The sequence below is a fragment of the Garra rufa genome, chromosome 24 (genome assembly GCF_049309525.1).
Source record: "Garra rufa chromosome 24, GarRuf1.0, whole genome shotgun sequence".
Taxonomy (NCBI): Eukaryota; Metazoa; Chordata; class Actinopteri; order Cypriniformes; family Cyprinidae; genus Garra; species Garra rufa.
In genome coordinates this window covers 16085467-16106361 of record NC_133384.1, presented here as the reverse complement: position 1 = coordinate 16106361, position 20895 = coordinate 16085467, and the positions used below count along the sequence as shown (strand labels likewise).

Below are 20895 nucleotides of genomic sequence, written 5' to 3'. Positions count from 1 at the left end.
AAAATATACTATGCGTTACACGTCATAATTTCATTTTTACTAGTAACAATTCAATCAGAGAGCTCTATAATTCAATTCCTACTAGTATACTTTAGGCTAAACCAGCTTGCCATGTTCGCCTACATCCTACGTCATCCGCTGGAATGTCACTCTCTTGTGAATATGCGTTCGACAGTTAGTGGAAGCTAGAGATTACGATTTATACGGTTTTAAAGGCACAATATGTAAATATAAAAAATATATATATATTTTGTTGACTAGTGTACTTAAATTATCCCAAATGTTTCTAAGAATGCTTAATGCTTACCCTCGATTATTTTTGTTTTGTTTTGTAGAAAACATGGAAACACCAAATATTCTTTAATATGATATGTGTTTTATTAGACAGGTGATGAATGCACAGAGTAGCATTATAACAGAACTTTTAGCACACCCAAATGTATCTAGTATGATGAAACAGCGCTGCTTTACCTCACATACGACCGGAAAAAGCAGAAACGATCGACAGTGGCATAATAAAAGCTCTGCTGTTTTCGAGCCGTGTATCGCACTCGTCTCTCATTAGCAGTCGATCCAGCATCCTTGTTTTGCTTCCATGACTTTCAGCCCCACCCTGCTTCATACTGTGATGTTAATAAATTTTGTCCCACCAGAGTCCCATCTCTAGTGTCGAAAGGTACATATTGTTCTTTTAAATATGGATATTTTTCATACACAACAGCATTGATTCACTTCAGAAGGCCTTTATTAACCCACCGGACATATGTGGAGTGCTTTTCATGATGAATGGATGCTCTTTATTTTGCTTCAAAATTTCGACATTCACTGCCATTATAAAGCTTGGAAGATCTAGGACATTTTTTAATGTAACTCCAATTGTATTTGGAAAATCTGAAAAGAAGAAAGTCATATACACCTACAGTAGGATGGTTTCAGGGTGGGTAAATCATGGGGTATTTTTTCATTTTTGGATGAACAATCCATTTAAAGTGTATAAATTGATCTAGTTTGTATTCTAATTAAGGTTATTAATTAAATGTTTCTATAGGGTAAGGTTTTCAAACTGAGTTCCCAAGGGTCTGTGGAAATGGTTTAGGGCAAAAACGTGTAAATATGTGTTTAAATGAAGTATAAAACTAAAATCTACCTTAGACAAACAAAAGTGTAGAAATACCAAAATAATCCATCATAGTTGTAATGAAACATTCTGATACTACACAGTATTTCAGTTCAACAACAGTTCAACAATTTTAAATTTCCTGGCTGCATCATACTTTAACGTTTTGGGAAGGTTTGCCACATCGGTGAGATATTTTGGAGGCAGCGTCAGTGAAATTGTTTGCTGCCAGAGATGAAGAGGCTGTGGGATTGAAGGCTGCCAGAGCACTTGCTCCACAGGATATACACAAGAGCAGAATGTCAATAGCCAAGCGTTTTTGTTTTTTTTTGTTTTTGTTTTTTTTGTCATGACTGATATCCCAGCATATCACATGAAATCAGGGTTATTTCTTTCACAGAAATTCTGCCTGAAAAATATAAAATATAGCCTAAGCAATATCTATTTAAAATGTTTTAAGATCCTGTTCATTTTTATTTTATTTAAAATTTACTTCAATTGGAATACCCAGATTAGTTTTAGATTGTGTTTACTAATCTATCAACCCTGCTGTTTATTTTTTTGAATTAATATTTACTGTATGTGACCCTGGACCACAAAACCAATCATAAGGTCATACTATTTTAAATAGATTTATATTAAAGCTTTCCATTGATGTCGAGATACAACTATTTGAAAATCTAAAATCTAAGGGTGCAAAAATAATAATAATAATAATAATACTGAGAAAATCACGTTTAAAGTTGTCCAAATTAAGTTTTAGCAAAGCATATTACTATTCAAAAATTAGGTTTTGATATATTTATGGTAGAAAATTTACAAAATGTATTCATGGAACATTTTTGGCATAAAAGAAAATTCGATCATTTTGACCCATACAATGTATTTTTGGCTATTGCTACAAATATACCTGTGCTACTTAAGACACACACAATACTGTAATTGCTGTAAAACAGACACTTGGATAACTGAGAAAAATGCTTTATTATATTTGACTTTTCTCCACAGAGAATTGTTGCATATAGTATTGTATATCCTTTGATTTATTAAGTGAAAAGCATGACTGAATTGATGAAACATACTAATGCTTCTACTGTAATTGTGACCAGACATTAGTACAGACATTTTAGCACAAAACACAATGATCATGAAGGACCCGCTGCATGAAATGAAGCCATTTACTGTCTGTTGTCTAAGTCTGTTGAATAATCAATGAAAAGCTGCATTGTATCTGATTTCAAACGGTTTTGTTTCTTATTACGGCAAAAAGTGCTTCTTGTGCAACAATCATCAAACTGTTACAGCATATCCGAGCCGAATGTGATAATAAACATAGGACAAGACAGAGCAATGTTAAATGAGTCCCAATAGCCTTTTCAAGACACCAGAAGTCTTCTTTTAAAATAAGTGAAAGCCAGGTAAGTGGCGCCCCCTATCAAGCCAACCAATATAGTGGCACCAACAAAGGCTGGAGCCTTTTTCTTTGCCACCCTGAATGCGGTAGGCAGCACAGCAGATATGAGGATGTTATTGACGTGTCCAAGCACTCTGCGAAAAGCCGGCCGGTTCAGGACACGTTCGTAATAGGTCTCCAGGTTGACCCGGGTCCCATTTCCCCAGTACCGACGGGACAGACCCAGGAACTTGAGGCGGTGAAGGGTGACAGCCAGGGAGACGTCAGCAATGCTGAAGAACTCGCCACAGAGCCAAGTCTGCTGACTGCCCTCTTCTGAAAAAAAAAAATGAAATTTGGAATTGCTTTAATGAACGCTCTTTTTTATGTTTTAATTATTAAATTATTTTCTCAATTCTTAAAGGATTATTTTACTTAAAGAATAATTTTTTTTGATAAGTTACTCGACCTCATGTCATCCAAGACATTCATGTTATTCTTTCTTTCTTTCTTTCTTTCTTTCTTTCTTTCTTTCTTTCTTTCTTTCTTTCTTTCTTTCTTCAGTTGCAAAGAAATTGGAGTGGACTTCAATGGTAGTCAACGGTTGAACTTCCAAACTGCAGTTTCAATTCAGCTTCAAAGGGCTCTACATGATCCCACCCAAGGAATAAGGGTCTTATATAGCAAAACAATTGGCCATTTGCAAAAAAATATTAAAATGTATATACTTTTTAACCACAAATGCTCATCTTGCACTAGCTCAACTTTGCGCATGACTTAATCATGCATACACAACGTAGGCAGAAGCACTGACCCAGTGTTTAAAAAGCGAATATGCAAAGAAACTCAAATGCCCTTTATAACAGAAGGTAAAACATCAATGTTGAAAGATTCTGAAGTTGGAAGAGAAAATGCGAGTTTTGTGCCCTATCTAACATTTTTGTTTCGGAGTAAATGAGAAAAACTAACCATGCATGACTTCCAACGTGATCATGTAATGCACATTATGAAGTATATAAATTTGTATTTTTTAAGAAAATTACCAATCGTTTCACTAGATAAGACCCTTATTCCTCAACTGAAGAGCCCTTTTAAGATGCAATGAAACTGCAATTTGGGCCTTCAACCATTTATCCCCATTGAAGTCTAAAATCCTGGAATGTTTTTCTCAAAAACCTTCATTTTTTAACTAAAGGAAGAAAGACATGAACATCTTGGATGGCATGGGGGTGAGTAAACCATTGACTATTCAACCAAAAATTCTCTCACCTGGTGTCTCCTCAATTCTTCTCTGCAGCTCAGTCTCGACTTGATCCAGAACATTCTCAAGTTCATCCAGGAGTTTCTTTAGGTACTTCATGTTGTCATGGTCAAACAATTTACTCTAGAGAGATTTACACAAATAGCATTTCGTGACATTCAGCATCACTTCCTTGGCATTGTAAACAAGACTGAAATCTAAATTAACACATACTCAGAGGAATAAAATGACTAAGTTCATCCAAGGTCTTGGGTACTGTGCTACAAAGAGCAGATGCCCAGAAAGGCCAATCATATGAATAACTGAAACTGAGTACTGCGTGAATGTTTACTTACTTTCAGACGTCTCTGTTTTGCAATATAAGCATCTTTGAGATCGGGATTCTCCACTGCTAGTTTCTTAAGCTCAGATTCTGTGTTTAAAATCTGTGCTGTAAAACAGAAATCGAAGAGCATATTAGTTCATTTCCAGAATGAAATTTTCCTAATAGTTTACTCACCCCCATGTGATCCAAGATGTTCATGTCTTTCTTTCTTCAGTTGCTCTGATTTTTGTTTCTTTCAGGAAAACATTCTAGGATATTTCTCCATATAGTGGACTTCAATGGGCATCAATGGATTGAAGGTCCAAATTGAAGTTTCAATGCAGCTTCAAAGGGCTCTACACGATCCTAACTGAGGAATAAAGGTTTTATCTAGTGACATTATCTGTCATTTTCTTAAAAAAATACAAATTGATATACTTTTTGACCACACATGTATGCCTTGCGCCAGCTTTTCACTCATTATGTTGTCACGTTGGACACGGTTAGTTCTTCTTCTGTGTACTTCAGTTACAAAAGGTAGGATAGCGTGAAAAATGCCATGTCATTTTCTCCTTAAACTTCAAAATCATCTGACATTGTTGGTCTACCTTTTTTTGTAAAGGGGTTTGACTTTCTTACCAACATTGGGTTGGTACTTCTGCCTACTTCTGTGATTATGTAATGTGTGAGGTCGAGCTAGTGCAAGACGAGCATTTGTGGTATATAAATTTGAATTTTTCTTACAAAATGACTGATCGTTTCGCAAGATAAGAACCTTTGGTTCTCGGCTGGGATTGGGTAGAGCTCTTTTGAAGCTGCATTGAAACTGCAATTTGAACCTTCAACCCATTGATGCCACCATTAAAGTCCACTATATGGAGAAAAATCCTGGAATGCTCTCCTTAAAAACCTTAATTTCTTTTCGACTGGAAAAAGAAAGAAATGAACATCTTACATCAAACAGAGGTGAGTAAATTATCAGGAAACTTTAATTCTGGTAGTAAACTTCTCCTTTAAAGAAATAGTAGATCCAAAAATTAGATTTTCTAATAATTTACTCACCCTCAGACCTCAAGCCATCCAAAATGTAGATGAGTTAGCATTGAATAATTTGCTCACCAGATCCTCCACAGTGAATGAGTCTAAACAGCTAATGAATACATCACAGTAATTGACACAACTCCAGTCCAGAACAAAAATTTACAGACACTTTACTCACCCTCTTGTCATCCAAGATGTTCATGTCTTTCTTTCTTCAGTAGTAAAGAAATTGTGTTTTTTGGAGGAAAACATTTCAGGATTTCTCTCCATATAGTGGACTTCAATGGTGCCCCTGAGCTTGATCTTCCAAAATGCCATTTAAATGCAGCTTCAAAAGGCTCTAAACAATCTCAGGTGAGGAAGAAGGGTCTTATCTAGTGAAACGATTGGTTATTTTAAAAAAAAGTATACTCTCTCTTACTATTTAACCTCAAATGCTCATCTAGTCTAGCTCTGCATGTACTCTGCATGTATCCGTTTCAGGAGAGTTAGGGTATGTAGCAAAACTCACATTTCATTTTCTCCAACTTCAAAATCATCCTACATCGCTGTTTTACCTTTTTTTGGAAAGGGGTTTGATCTTTGCATGTTCACTTTGTAAATACTAGGTTGGTAATTCTACAGCTACATAGGACAAGTTAGAGGAGAAAATGAGATGGGATTTTTTTGACATACCCTAACTGTATTGAACCGAAATACACAGAGTACACACAAAGCTAGACAAGACGAGCGTTTGAGGTTAAAAAGCATATAAATTGTCTATATTTTAGAAAACAACCAATCGTTTAGCTAGATAAGACCCTTCTTCCTTGGCTGCGATCGTTCAGAGCCATCTGAAGCTGCATTTAGACTGCATTTTGGAAGTTCAAACTCGCAGGCGTTATAAAAGTCCACTATATGGAGAGAATTCCTGAAATGTTTTCCTCAAAAAACATAATTTCTTTACAACAGAAGAAAGAAAGACATGAACATCTTGGATGACAAGGGGGTGAGAAAATCTTCTGTACATTTTTGTTCTGGAAGTAAACTTCTCCTTCAATGTATTGTGAAGCGAAAAGCTGCCTAATTATATCCGTAATTATATCCACGTTTTTAACTTCTAACCATTTCCTGTAGCTTAAATACAATTTCTCTGTTCGTAATATTGCTTTCTCCAATACATTGGAATTGTGAGAGAAATATGCACAGATCAAGCACCACTTACAATCCAAAACAATTCTAAACTAGTATGTATTTTACTAGTAAATTTTGTATTAAAGACTATAGGGGATGGATATTATGTGATGGATTATGGACTGGTATTTTGGCCAGAAGCAATGTTTTAAAGTTAAAATGCCTTAATGATTGATTTGTTTCTCATAAACATGCAGCTTTTCACTTCACAAGATGTTAACTGATGGACTGGAATCATGTGGGTTTTTATCGTGTGGGTTTGTATCAGCTGTTTGGACTTTCTTTTTGACGGTGCACATTCACTGTGAAGACGATCCATTAGTGAGCATGTGATGTAATGCAAAATTTCTGTTCTGAAGAAAAACAAACTCATCTACATCTTAGATGGCCTCGGGGTTAGTACAATTAAAATTTTGTTTTGATAGAACTATTCCGTTAATTCACAGTATTTACAAAAATGGAAGTTTTCATGTTAATATTATGCTTAGTCCCCGTCTTACTGCGAAGGTGGGTGGTGGCGTAAGCTGGGATGTGGGAGTCTACGGTGATCTCTGGGTGAAGGATGCAACCATGGGTGTACGCATCCATCTGCAGGGAGTCCAGCAGTTCTCTGTAATGCTGAACTCGATGATAATACGTGCTTCCCTCTTCTGGGATCAGCTTTGGAGTTTGCTCTGATTCAGAGAAGGGCACAAAGCACATATGCAGTAGGCATTATGACTCAAAAAATGTAGCTGCAATCTACATGAGCTGCTCTCCAGGGCAAATTTTTTTGACTCACCCTTCAGTGCCTCTCATGTTATCCAAATTTCAACACAGGCATGCTGAACGCAACATGGTACATGCAAACATAAATGCAACCAAATGAAAAGAAGATAACAAATGCACTGAAAAAGCAAAATCACTCCACATCAAAATAAACAAACATAAACCTGCAGTACTAAACAATTCCAGCTATTAACATTGGAAATCAGCTGACATCTAATACAGACATTATGGAAATGGAAAATGGAGTGTTTTCAATGCGTTTATTAACTATGTATTCAGGTGTAGGAGTTAATTTGTTTAGTCATACATTTATTGAACCCTCTGTTGCATGAATTATTAAATCACTAAGACAAAACAGTAATATTGTGTAATTTAAAAGAACTGTTTTCTATTTCAATGTATTTTAAAATGAAATGTACTCATGATTGCAAAATCAGCAGCCATTATGCTAGTCTTCAGTGTCACATGATCCTTCAAAAATCATTCTAATATGCTGATATGATGCTTAATTATTATTGGTGCTCAATTATTAGTAATGGTTGTTTTCATTATCAGTTTTTGCTGCTCAGTATTTTTGTTTAAGCTATAATACTGTGATTTTCTTTGTAAGTTTTTTAAAGACATCTCATCTGCTCACCAAGCCTGCATTTATTTGAGCCACAGTAGAGCAAAAACAGTAAAATTCTGAAATATTTTTATTTGAGTATATTTTAAAATGTAATTTTAGGTGTGATTTTAAAACTGAATTTTTCGCGTCATTACTGCAGTCACACGATCCTTCAGAAATCATTCTAATATTCTGATTTGTTGCTCAAAAAATGTTTTATTATTATTATTATTATGACAACAGATGAGTAGAATTTAGAAAAATGAATAGAAAGGTCAGAAGAACAGCATTTATCTGAAATTTATCAGAAATTTTGTAACATTATAAATGTCTTTATCATAACTTTATCAATTTAAATAATCCTTTTTAAGTGAAAATATTAATTTCTGTCATTTCATTCCTAAAAAAAAATTATACTGACTCCAAACATTTGAATGGTATAGTGTATATAGTGTATAACCTTACAAAATATACTTTTTTCAGATAAATGTTAATCTTTGGATCTTTCTATTCTTCAATGAATCCTGAAAAAAATACTCAACTGTTTTAAATATTGATAATAAATAGTAATAAAAAATGTTTCTGAAGGATCATGTAAAACTGAAGACTGGAGTAATGATGCCAAAAATTTAGCTGTAAATCACAGGAATAAATTACTTTTTTTAATATATTCAAATAGAAAACAGTTATTTTAAATAGTAAATATTTAAATTTTTCCAGGGTTTTTTCTTCTTCCTTACTTTGGACCAAATAAATGCAGGCTTGGTGAGCAGAAGAGACTTCTTTAAAAACATCAAAAATCTTACTGTTCAAAAACGTTTGACTTTAATAAGTAGAAAGTTCAATGAATAGTGTTTATTTAAAATAGAAATCTTTTGTAACATTATAAATAGATGTCTTTACCGTCACTTCTGATCAATTTAATGCATCCCTGCTGAACAAAAAGTAGAAAATTAGCATATTAAAATGATTTCTAAAAATCATGTGACACTAAAAACTGGAGCAATGACTTTTCAGCTTTGCCATAACAGAAATAAATTTTAATAATATTTTACAAAATTACTCTTTTTTATTAAATAAATGCATACTTGGTGAGCATAAGAGATTTTTTCACAAATCCAAAAAAATCTTAACTGTTATAAATGTTTGACTGGTAGTCTAGAGATACTTGGTTAGCTTGTGTTAAATTAAATAAATAACAAAAAAAGTGACATATAAAGGTATTTATTATTATTATATATGTAACATCACACACTGAATGATTGAAAGGATTTTAAAGAAATGTGATGGATGCCAGGCATCAGAGGGTTCATCAGCATTATATTCCCTTTTATTTACACTGTAATTCATGCATTCTCTAATGTAAATACACATGACATTAACCCCAAATTTTAAGTGTTTACCATCACAGAAGTTCTGCTCCAAATAGTCCATGATTTGTGTGGGGTCACAGGTGACACTGTCATTGTGAACCAACACAGGAACCTCTCCGGTGGGATTCAGACGCATAAACCAGGGCTCATTGTGTTCACTCAGTGGCAAACTCACATCATACTCCTCACACTTAAGACCTTTCTCAGCTATTGCCAGTCTCACCTATGACAGAAACACAATGTACCTTTGTTTGGGCGATACATTAGAAAACGACACCAAAGAAAAACTGAGACAGCAGTTATTGTGCACTCATACTCTCATCTTGTTTAAGAAAACAACAGCAGGCTATGCTCTTGTTTTACAATTCTACAATACAGTTGTAATTACAGCAATTCAACACTTGCATCCTTTACGCATCATTAATAATGTATAATTTATGAATAATTAACAAGCTGTCAATCAGCAATTGTTTAATTCAGACAGCCACATGAATAGGAATAATCCAAATAATGCCCGGTTTTTGAAAGATGTGCATATCATAATCAAAACAACAACTCAGATGCTGCATCCACCCTGATGCTCTTGGCCTGCCCACGCCATTCATGTTGAATTATGGGATCGCTTACCTTTTGAGAGCTGAATGACTGAGTCCAATGATACAAAATCAGTTTGGACTCTTTGTCTTTCGCTTTTTCGGCAACCTCGCCGCTATCCTGTGACTTAATAAGAATTTCCTTCTCATCCTGAGATTCACCGATGTTTTCCACCGCCATTTTATCAGTAACTGGTTGTGTCTCAAAACCTAGTTGCCTTCGACGGCATGTTTGTGCGTGTTACGCGCGTACAGCATTCTTACGCATGAAACGCGCTTGGAGTGTTTATTGAAATGACAGGCGCGCACCCGTGTATTTCACCGCGTCTTGAAGCTGGTAGCTACACGTCTCTATGATGCCCACAGATGCTGTCTAGGTAGTCAGCTCACTAGGTTTTGAAACACAGCCAATGTGTCGAACGGCGCAGCCTCCAGTAGTGGTACCCAACTTCTTAAAGGACACTTATCCACATTCACAATCATGAAATTAAGCTAATATAAATACAAATTAGATATTTATGCTTTGCTTTTTTGCTATTTCAATCATTTGATTTGATAATTATAATTAATAATTATAAATAAAAATAAAAACAGTTAACAGCTTTTTAAAAAATACATACAATATATGCATTTTCATGGTTGAAGACAATAAATCACAAGCGCACTTTTTAAATTAACCAACAGATGTCTCTGTAGACTATCTTCCCTATTAAATTACATTAAGACGTTGATTTTTGGTATAACATGTTAAGAATTAATTTTATTTTTTATTTTTTTCTGTTGAGAAGATTGAAAATTTTGCCTTGAGTATGTTATATTTTATTTTTCATAATTTGTAATATGCAGAATAGCCTACTATTAAAATAAAATCACACAATACAAAGAAACTATGCCACATTTTTACAAATAGTATATTATTTGTAAACTATTACCTGCATGTAAAACACATAAATTGACAATTTGTTTTAGTAGACCCAATGTTTGATTGTATTGTCTGCCAATACCAATTGTTTGCTTCCAGGCATTGCAAGAAATGTGCTTTTCAATGAAAAATGTAGTTGTGTGGACTAATTAAATTTAGGAAAAATTATATTAAGATACATGATGTCATGTAGTACCTCTCGGCAGTTCATAGTGTTTTAATCAAATTAGATTATTGCAATTTATTAAAAAGAAAGGACATTGGAAGTATTCTGATGCCCCCTAGTGGACTCCAGGCCCCTGGTCTTATAAAACTAAAGAACTTTCTAGAACAAAAATAGTAGATGTTTCTAGTTGGCAGACAAAGTTGTCAGAGAGTTGGAAGATTTTAACAAATTCAGGCCTATGTCTACATTTCTACTTTTTTATGCTTGTATCACAGCTAATGCATCATTTTCAGCAACCTGACCATGACTCTATGGTCTATTGTGGTCTAACTGTTCTTTGAACACTCTAACCCTTTTTTTCATTAATTAAAAAATATTATGTGTATGTGATAAACATAAAAAATAGTATATATTATGTAAAAAAAAATAGGTTACTTAAATGGCTAGTAAATTTCACAAATAATTACAAATAGAAATGGGAAGTAACACACTGAATTAAAAGTGAAAATTATAAGTAATGTATATGGAATTTTCCTAATAAATAAATAATTTATTAATGTATTTTATTGTTTTTCACATTTCAAAATGTCATTCTGAAAATAAAAGAGCACAGGAAATACACAAATTTCTATCATACATCCCAGGTTCATGTTAATACACTACCAGTCAAAGGTTTTTGAACAGTAAGATTTTTAATGTTTTTTAAAGAAGTCTATTCTGCTCACCAAGGCTGCATTTATTTGATCCAAAGTACAGCAAAACAGCAATTTTTTTTTTAATATTTTTACTATCTATATATATTTTAAATTGTAATTTATTCCTGTGATTTCAAAGCTGAATTTTTAGCATCATTACTCCAGTCTTCTGTGTTACATGATCCTTCAAAAATCAATCTAGTATTTTGATTTGCTGCTCAAAAAACTTTATTATTATTATGATGTTGAAAACAGCTGAGTAGAATATTTTCAGGTTTATCAGATGAATAGAAAGTTCAGAAGAAAAGCATTTAAATGATATAGAAATCTTTTGTAACAATATAAATGTCTTTATCACCACTTTTGAACAATTTAAAGCATCCTTGCTAAATAAAAGTGTTAATTTCTATAATTTGTATCAATTTCTATAAAAAAACTATTTCTTACAAAAGCTTTTTATTTCATCAAAGAATCCTGAGAAAATTACTTAACTTTTTAAATATTGATAATAATAATAATAATAATAATAATAATAATAATAATAATAAGAAGAATAAGAATAATAAGAAGAAGAAGAAGAAGAAGAAGAAGAAGAAGAAGAAGAAGAAATGTGTCTTAAACAGCAAATCAGCATATGTGACACTAAAGACTGGAGTAATGATGCTGAAAATGCTTTGGTCTCAGGAATAAATACCATTTCAAAATATAGGCTATTCAAATAGAAATTTCTATTGTATTTTGAATTTTGTATTTTGAATTTTGAATCAAATAAATGCAAGCTTGGTAAGCAGAAGAGACTTTTTTTTATAAAACATAAAAAAATCTTACTGTTCAATAAGTTTTGACTGGTAGTCTATAGGTTTCCAAATCCTTCCCGCATAATCTCCAGTAAATAGAATGATTTAAAAATGCAATATTGTTACTTTTGTTCTAGTCCACAAAATTCACAGGTAGGCCTATATAACATTCAGCTTAAATCTTTCCAAAGATTTGCTCATATATGCAGTATTTTGTTATTTATTAAAATAAAGCATTTCTCTCATTTAGCCCAGTGAATGTGAAGTGGGCGGGGCCGCGTTGATGACGCGGGACGATTGGCAGCGTCTTTCGCTGCCGCGCCGCGCTCTCGTTGTGTCTGCTCTGCGCAGCGCCTGCGAGCGGAGGGAGTCGGTGAAACGCAGCGGCGGTTCCAGCGTGTGCGGCTTCGGTAATGATGCACTAAACCTGCCTCCTCATTCATACTCTCACAACCCAAGCAGAAATACCAAACATCAACATCTCCATTGTGATTAATTCAACCCGGTTTAATCGTTGCTGCTCAACTCGGCTTGGAAAAGAAGGTTTAATGAAAGAGAAAGACAAGAAGAAGCGCACGGCAACGTTACGACTGTTTTTATTTTCATCCCATTCTGAATGACGGGCGGACGGTTCGACTTCGACGATGGAGGCACCTACTGTGGCGGATGGGAGGACGGGAAAGCCCACGGACACGGCATCTGCACGGGACCCAAGGGTCAAGGCGAGTACGCCGGGTCCTGGTCCCACGGTTTCGAGATAGTCGGGGTCTACACCTGGCCCAGCGGGAATACGTACCAGGGCTACTGGTCGCAGGGCAAACGCCACGGGCTGGGTGTTGAGACCAAGGGAAAATGGGTTTATCGTGGGGAGTGGAGTCACGGGTTCAAGGGTCGCTATGGAGTTCGGCAGAGCACCAATACACCTGCTAGATACGATGGGACGTGGAGTAATGGGCTACAGGATGGCTACGGAGTCGAAACCTATGGGGATGGTGGTAAGTGCCACTGCAAATGTCATTTGCACGTTTAGGATTCGTCTATTAATGATTATTTAGTACTTTTAAACATTACTAAGACATTTTTTTGATGCACAGCAGACTGTTACCAAAATGATCATCTTTATAGATAAATCAGGGATACATTTGATTGTGTTTACGAAGACAAATGTTAGTCCTGATCATATATTATAATTGCAGGCCTAACCATATCAAAATATGGGAACGTATTTCATTTATTCATTCATTTATGCATACAGCAAAGCACATATCTTTGACTACAATTTGTCATATGAACAACCAGACAGTTACGACGCTGATTTAAGCCTCCAGAGCCTTGAGTACAACATAACACTGTAACAGCTGTTGCTTCGTTTGGATTCGGACATGACGAAAGTAATAACTTGCGGTTCAGTAAGTGAGTCAGATTAAATTCAGTAACCGCTCCGAATGATTCATTATTGTTTGATTCACTAAAAAGAACCGGCTCTTAAGAGTCATTCGTTCGGGAGTCGGACACACACTGTTGATAGCGCTGCATTTTTTTGATTACCAAAAAAAACAGAATCAAATCAAACGAGTCACTCGTTTGAAAATGTGTTTGTTTATAAATAAATCTCGGAGAACTTTATAAATAAATAAGATTTCCTTTGATGTATGGTTTGTTAGGACAGGACAGTATTTGGCTGAGATGCAACTATTTGAAAAATAGAATCTGAGGGTTAAAAAAAAATCGAAATATTGAGAAAATCGCCTTTAAAGTTGTTCAAATGGAGTTCCTAGCAATGCATATTAAGTTTTGATATATTCATGGTAGGAAATTTACAAAATAATTTTTTAGCATAAAAGGAAGATTTTGACCCATACAATGTATTTTTGGCAATTGCTACAAATATAGGGCCTACCTCTCCTGCTAAAGACTGGTTTTGTGGTCCATGGTTACATATTACAATAACAACAAGGATAATATTACAATAAAGTGATAATGTAATAAATAAAATAAGATTAAAAAACAATAAAATAAATCTGTATGTATAATATAACGTTTATAACATAATGTATAATATAAACTAGACATCTATCAAAACATTGCAAACAAAAAGTACTGCAATAGACTATGTTTACATATAGGTAGTTTTGAATAAATTGATTATATATTATCATAAAAAGAGAATATATAATCTGGCCTTGCTGTATGTTTTTGGTTCACTAATAGAACCGGCTCATTAGAATCATTGGTTCAGGAATCAGACTGCACTGAACAATGCATTTTGCTCTGTAGATTCAGGTTTTCCCAGCATGCATCCCAATGTGCATACTATACATCTGATATTAGTAATTTTCAATACTATTTAGGGTGGTGCTATGCACATTGGGACACAGGGCCAGTGAATAATAGGATGCGATTTCATATGAATGAAATTTTGAGAATCTTTAACATAAGAGAACAGAATGAAAAAGAGCTGATTTAAGGTTCCTGATTCTATTTATGTTTCTGCCAACTGTCAGGCCACAGGTCATTGCCATTGAGTGTAAATAAAACCCATGTCTTCAAAGTACACTAAAGAAATGCTGGTAACATGAGGATGAATATTTGATTTTTTTTTTTTACATGAATGCACAACATATAGTCAATTACACATGACATAATTCAACCATGATTGTTAATTAAACCTGAGCCACAATTTAATATGCAGTTATTTGCATTGCAGTGTGGTGTTTTGCATTTTCAGAGCCTACATTAGTTTCCAAATTAGTTTCAGAATCTGTGTCATTTGTGACAGTGATTTTAGATTAGGCTGACTCTGATGAACACTGTGGACATAAAACACATTTGTCATGCATCACTGAAGAGGCAAGAGCTTTAATTACCCAATTGTCACCAGTTACACTCTTACGGTTTGCTAATCATGAGTTATGAGTTGTTAACTAACATTAATGGATATTAGATATGCTAATGCGCTTAAAGTGTACGCTTTTCATCATTAATGCTATTAAAGAGCAGGTCATATGGTATTTTAAAGTGTCCTAATATTGTGTTGGAGTCCTCTACAACAGGTTCAAATGCATTTAAGGCCAGAACATTGTAATATTCTTAGAATATACATTTAATATGTATTTTTGCAATGATTTTGAAATGATTCATTCAAAGCAGTTCAGAGCTTAAGATATGTAAACCCCTCCCTTCCATAAGCCTGCTCTGTTGTGATTGGTCAGCTGGACAAGTCTGTTGTGATCGGTCTTTCCGTATACAATGCGTGTTGGAAACTCTAACTGATGAAACAATACAGTTTGTAAACCAAAATATGTCTAAGTTACCTTCTTTATTATTAAACAAAGTAATTAGAACAATGACTATATTATAATCAACACATTCTTAGGAAATAGTGGGTTCACAGCAAATTATCAGAACTATTTCAGTAAGACCGTAATATCGTGGTTTACCTGGAAACCCAAAGTTGCACTAGGTACATTACATATACATATAAAACTTGATGTTTTAAGCACTAAATTGAAAATGTACACATAACGTATTAATCATACATGCAGGTTGTGGTTCGGAGACGCTTGTTGGTCCAAATAAAGTAGGTACGGATTTACCTTTCATGGACAAGCATTTTTGAACTCTGTAAAATGACGAGCACACAACAAAAGGTTTGGATTGCATAGATGTGGAATCGTGAAACACAGTGTCTTCTCCACATGATGTAAACTAGGGCTGCTTGATTTTGGCAAAAATCATAATCACGGTTATTTTAATCAATATTGTAATCACGATTATTTAACACATTTATGACTGGGTCCAAAACATTATATTAGTGATTCATTTAAAGATAGCAATACAACAGAAAAAAGATACGAATGATTTTTTTTTTGTAATTATTTGAATGTAAAATAAAACAGTGTCTTCACTGTAATAATTAAACATGCTTTGTTTCTTATTAAAACTACAAAAGTCCTTCATTCATGAGCAGTGAGTTATTTTTCTCTTTGTATTTTTACGTTTTATTAAAATTAAGCACAGAGACGGCAGAAGGACTATTATTTGTTGCCGCTTTAAAAGCTACAAATATTGAGGTATAAAATTGCAATTGTGAGTTATAAAGTCAGAATTGCAAGATACTGACTTTTCTGAGAATTGTGATATAAAGTTACAAAGTCAGAATTGTGAGATATAAACTCATATATAATCATAAATAAATCACTCGTATAAAATCATATACGTTTTATTAATATTAAGCACAGAGACGGCAGAAGGAATATTATTTGTTGCCGCTTTAAGAGCCAGACGGATCCAATATACTGTCACACATGTATTTTTATTCTTAACTGTTTATAATCATTTAAGACATAACTGACAAGGGTTTACATGAAGGAGCACAAGCGCATCACTGAAAAGGGGGCGGAATGGGGTGATATAATCATTTCATCTCGATTACTGTATTTTCATGATCGCTTGAAGCCGAAATCGAATTTCGATTAATTGCACAGCTGTAACAAAAACTTATTTTAAGCACTCAATTGAAAATGTACACATAACGTATTAATCAAAATTACAGGTTGTGGTTTGGAGATTCTTGTCGGTTCAAATAAAGTAGATATGGACTTATCTTTCATGGACAAGCATTTAGCGTATCCTGTGTTGAAGTCTCCAAAATTAGAGAAGCAGTCCTCGGTAAAATGACGAGCACACAACAAAAGGTTCAAATTTTATTGCTGTGGACACGATGTAAACACACTAACACCCAGACGTCTTTGTGGGGATTAAACTAATGTGTTACTTTTAAAGCAAAATAAATTCCGCTTTAAATTATCGGAACTGGAAGAAACCATATTATCAGTTAATTCATTCAAAGGACTTATTTCAAAATTTTATGCCTTACTAGCTTATTCTGATTCTTCAGTTTATGATTCTTTGAAACCACTATGGGAACGGGACCTAGGAGTTTTGTTTAATTCTGAAGATTGGACCAAGATCTGCGATGGTATCTTTCGAAAATGTACCTCAATTTCCATAAATGAACAAAATTGTAAATTTTTCCACAGAATTTATTTTTCCCCATGTTCGACTGCATAAAATGTTCCCAGGATGTTCCGACCTCTGTTTTAAATGCAAAACTTGTAAGGGCACATTCTTTCATGTATTTTGGTCCTGTGTTCACATCCAACCATTTTGGAGAGGGGTTCACTCTGCAATCCAGGAGATAATAGGGAAACATTTTATTTTATCTCCCTCACTTTTTTTGTTGAATGACATTCCTAAAGACCTTTTTGACTCGGACCTCAAATCTCTGTTTACTACCCTAAAATTCTGGCTAAGAAATGTATATTACTAAAATGGTCTACATCTCAGATTCCAACTATTTCCTTTGGAGAAATTAACTTATGACCTCAACCACAAACAGGACAAATTCAGGAGACTCTGGGAACCTCTCCAATCCTTCCTACACAAATTTTGAAATTTTTATTTTAAGAGAGTATTGGTTTCTTTTGTTTTGATTTATTATGTTTTTTTTTTTGTTAACAGATACACTTGTACATTTTATTTAACTTGCAGCACTTGGGGTTTGTTTGTTTGTCTGTTTGTTTGATCGTCTTTGTCTGGGCGTATATTGTGACGTATATTGTAAACAGGCAAAAGATTTGAAAATATGATGACTTACTAAGGCCGTTTAGAGTCTACTCTTACTTTTGAGAAAGTCAGTATCTTTATTTATAATGCACTTTTTTGATTAACAAATTTGCAGACTGTTTACATTGAAGTATAGCTGTGTTACAAAAACTCATTTGACCTGCCCTTAAAGCTGAAATTATGAATAGGTTTCAGTCAAATTAAGCAAGGTATAAAACTTCTGTTTGATCTACATGAGTTTAATGTTCTTTTCTGTTTTCATAAGGCACATATCAAGGCCAGTGGATGGGGGGCATGAGGCATGGCTACGGTGTGCGACAGAGCGTGCCTTATGGAATGGCCACTATTATCCGCTCTCCGCTTCGCACCTCCTTGGCCTCCCTAAGAAGTGTGCAAAGCAATGGCGCCGTTCTGCAGGACGCCGTACCTGACACACCAGTTGGAAGCCGTGGTGGTTTCGTGCTGAATTTTCACAGCGACACCGAAGTCGTCACCGGAAAGAAGAAGGGCCTGTTCCGCCGCGGGTCCCTCTTTGGCAGCCTCCGCCAGCTACGTAAATCTGACTCCAAAACGTCCATCTCTAGCAAACGGAGCTCGGCACGTAGTGACGCCACCATGAGCCGCATCAGTTCCAGCGACGCCAACTCCACTATCAGCTATGGAGACGGAGAGGTGCCTGATGAGTACACCCCCATGGAGGACCATGTGGACGCCATCACCACAGAGTCCTACATGGGCGAGTGGAAGAATGACAAACGGAATGGATTTGGAGTCAGTGAGCGATCCAACGGTCTGAAGTACGAAGGGGAATGGATGAACAACAAGAGGCATGGATACGGATGCACTATATTCCCAGATGGAACCAAAGAGGAGGGGAAGTATAAAAATAACGTGTTGGTGCGTGGGATAAGGAAGCAGCTTATTCCTCTTAAAAACCATAAAACTAAAGAAAAAGTGGACAGGGCCGTGGAGGGGGCTCGAAGGGCGGCAGCTATCGCCAGGACTAAAGTGGAAATAGCAGTGTCAAGGTAACGCACCTCCTTTGCTGAAAATCCTTTTTTAAAGCCAAAATTTTAAATTCTGGCATTATTTACTAAATCTGATGTTGGTCCAAACTCATATGACTTTCTTCTTCAGTGGAACGTAAAAAGTGAAACATTAGAATGTAATGGCCACTCGTTAATAATGAAAGTAAATGTTGAGCTCCAGAATGCAAAAAAAGTCTTCGAAAGTCACACAATGGTTCTGTGTGCAAAAAAAAAAAAAAAAAAAACTTACTCCACTGCAGCATGCTGTCAAATTGATATATGTATAATAAAATTTCATGTCAAATCCGTAAATTGCTTCGAATATATATATTTAATTTATTTATATATAATAAAACTTAAATAAAATCGATTAATTGCAATTAATTTCATTAAATATATATATATATATTAATCGCATATATTTTTATAGTTATATATTTATTAATAATAAAACTTGACGTCAAATTAGTTAATTGCGATTAATCACTTTAAATATATCTATCTATATATATATAGTCTTTGCAGCTGACTAATTGCGATTAATCACATCAAATATATATATATATATATATATATTAATTGCATATATATATATATAAAGCCATATTATATATATATGTGTGTACTGCATGTGTATATTTAATACATATGTATATATAAATACATACACAGATGTATATAGAAATATACGCAGTATACACATATTATGTAAACAAACTTTTATTTTGGATGCGATTAATCGTGAATAATCAATTTAACAGCACTAACATACACACACACACACACACACACACACATAAAAATACAATAAAAAAATTGCTTAAACTTACTAAAGCATTACTAGAGTACATACAATATAGACTTAAATAAAGAAGAAGACTCTAATAAAGAAGACTGAAACCTAAACTAAAAAGCTGAAAAAAATATGAAAAATACTATAAATAATGCTAAATTAAAACTGCTCCACTAGCTTGGATATCTCAGTTGCACTTCCACAAGTTAATATTGAGTACAAAAAGGTTTTCGGTTAAATGTTGGTCTGTTACGCACACTAAGCTGTCATTTTATAAGAGTTTGCACATAGCACAGCTGTATTGACTACTTTCATGATACTTTAATAGTGTGTTTTTGACATTTTGAAACTCAACAGCATGGATCCTCATTATATCGTCAGTTCATTTTTCTCTATTTGTAGTCTCTGTAAAAAAGTCAAATGTGTGTTGGAACAAAATAAAGGTGAGTAAATGATAAAACACATTATAACAAGAATATATGACTGTCTGTCACAACTGTAGAATCATCACAGTTTCATAATATATGATGTCAGTCATGACAGATTGACTTAAAACTGCTGTGATCAAGTGCACCCGCCACATCAAGGCTTCTGTAACATTCCCAAGATTGTTACTGCTTGTACTGTTAAGCTGTGATGTCTGCATGGTTCAGCCGTATAGGGCATTTATTTAGATGTCGTTCATTAACCATATGTCATAGACCTATTTTAAGATGTTGCCTCACACACCAACAACATTCAGCAAAGCTCAGTTGTTTTTAAATGGTTAAAAAGCATTTTGAAAGGTTGTGCAAACAACTTTTTTGAGGATTGGTGTCTATTATTTATGCATAGCTCAGATGCGCAGGGAGCAGTCATGGGGTCATGCATCTCATGTACACTATTATGATGCCTGTTCCCTTGCCAAGACAGACATTTTAATGGATGTGTTGTGTAAACCATTTATTCAAGGCACACAAATTCATAACATCCTAAACAGGTCTCGGGGAAACTCACATGCACATGTTCCTTCCGTTGACCAACCAAACAGATACTTTGTTGAACATTATAAATCTTTTGCAGCCCTCAGTAGACCAAATTCCAGTATAATGAGTTATGTGTGAATATATACACACACTGTATGAATATAAACGGTGGGTTAGAGAGATTTACTTTAAATAAGTATAAATTCTTAGTTCCTGTGTCACTCCAGTTTCACTCCACTAACTTTTCAGCCCTGGTATATTCATTTTATGG

The 20895-nt window shown here is 34.5% G+C and overlaps 2 protein-coding genes across 2 annotated transcripts in view; one reads left to right on the top strand and one right to left on the bottom strand.

The window, feature by feature from the left end:
- Positions 1-2082: 2082 nt before the first annotated feature.
- Positions 2083-9933, bottom strand: gdap1 (ganglioside induced differentiation associated protein 1). The gene is made up of 6 exons (XM_073830992.1): positions 9665-9933; positions 9068-9260; positions 6790-6963; positions 4107-4201; positions 3780-3894; positions 2083-2846 (listed from the first exon to the last, which is right to left on the bottom strand). The coding sequence occupies exons 1-6, from the start codon at positions 9809-9811 to the stop codon at positions 2494-2496; spliced, it is 1077 nt and encodes a 358-aa protein (XP_073687093.1). The 5' UTR covers positions 9812-9933; the 3' UTR covers positions 2083-2493.
- A 2629-nt stretch (positions 9934-12562) lies between these two features.
- jph1a (junctophilin 1a) overlaps positions 12563-20895 on the top strand; it is a 50442-nt gene continuing 42109 nt past the window's right edge. The window contains exons 1-2 of the mRNA XM_073831054.1: positions 12563-13205; positions 18104-18866. Coding sequence (XP_073687155.1) covers positions 12827-13205; positions 18104-18866 — 1142 coding nt within the window. The 5' untranslated portion in view covers positions 12563-12826. The remainder of the gene's footprint in view (positions 13206-18103; positions 18867-20895) is intronic.

Excerpts from the sequence above, each read along its gene's own strand:
- gdap1 (XM_073830992.1), bottom strand. The coding sequence starts at position 9,811 with ATGGCGGTGGAAAACATCGGTGAATCTCAGGATGAGAAGGAAATTCTT. Across the intron at positions 4,202-6,789 it reads CGCCACCACCCACCTTCGCA|CACAGATTTTAAACACAGAA; the intron begins GTAAGACGGGGA and ends TCTGTTTTACAG. Across the intron at positions 3,895-4,106 it reads CAAAACAGAGACGTCTGAAA|AGTAAATTGTTTGACCATGA; the intron begins GTAAGTAAACAT and ends AAATCTCTCTAG.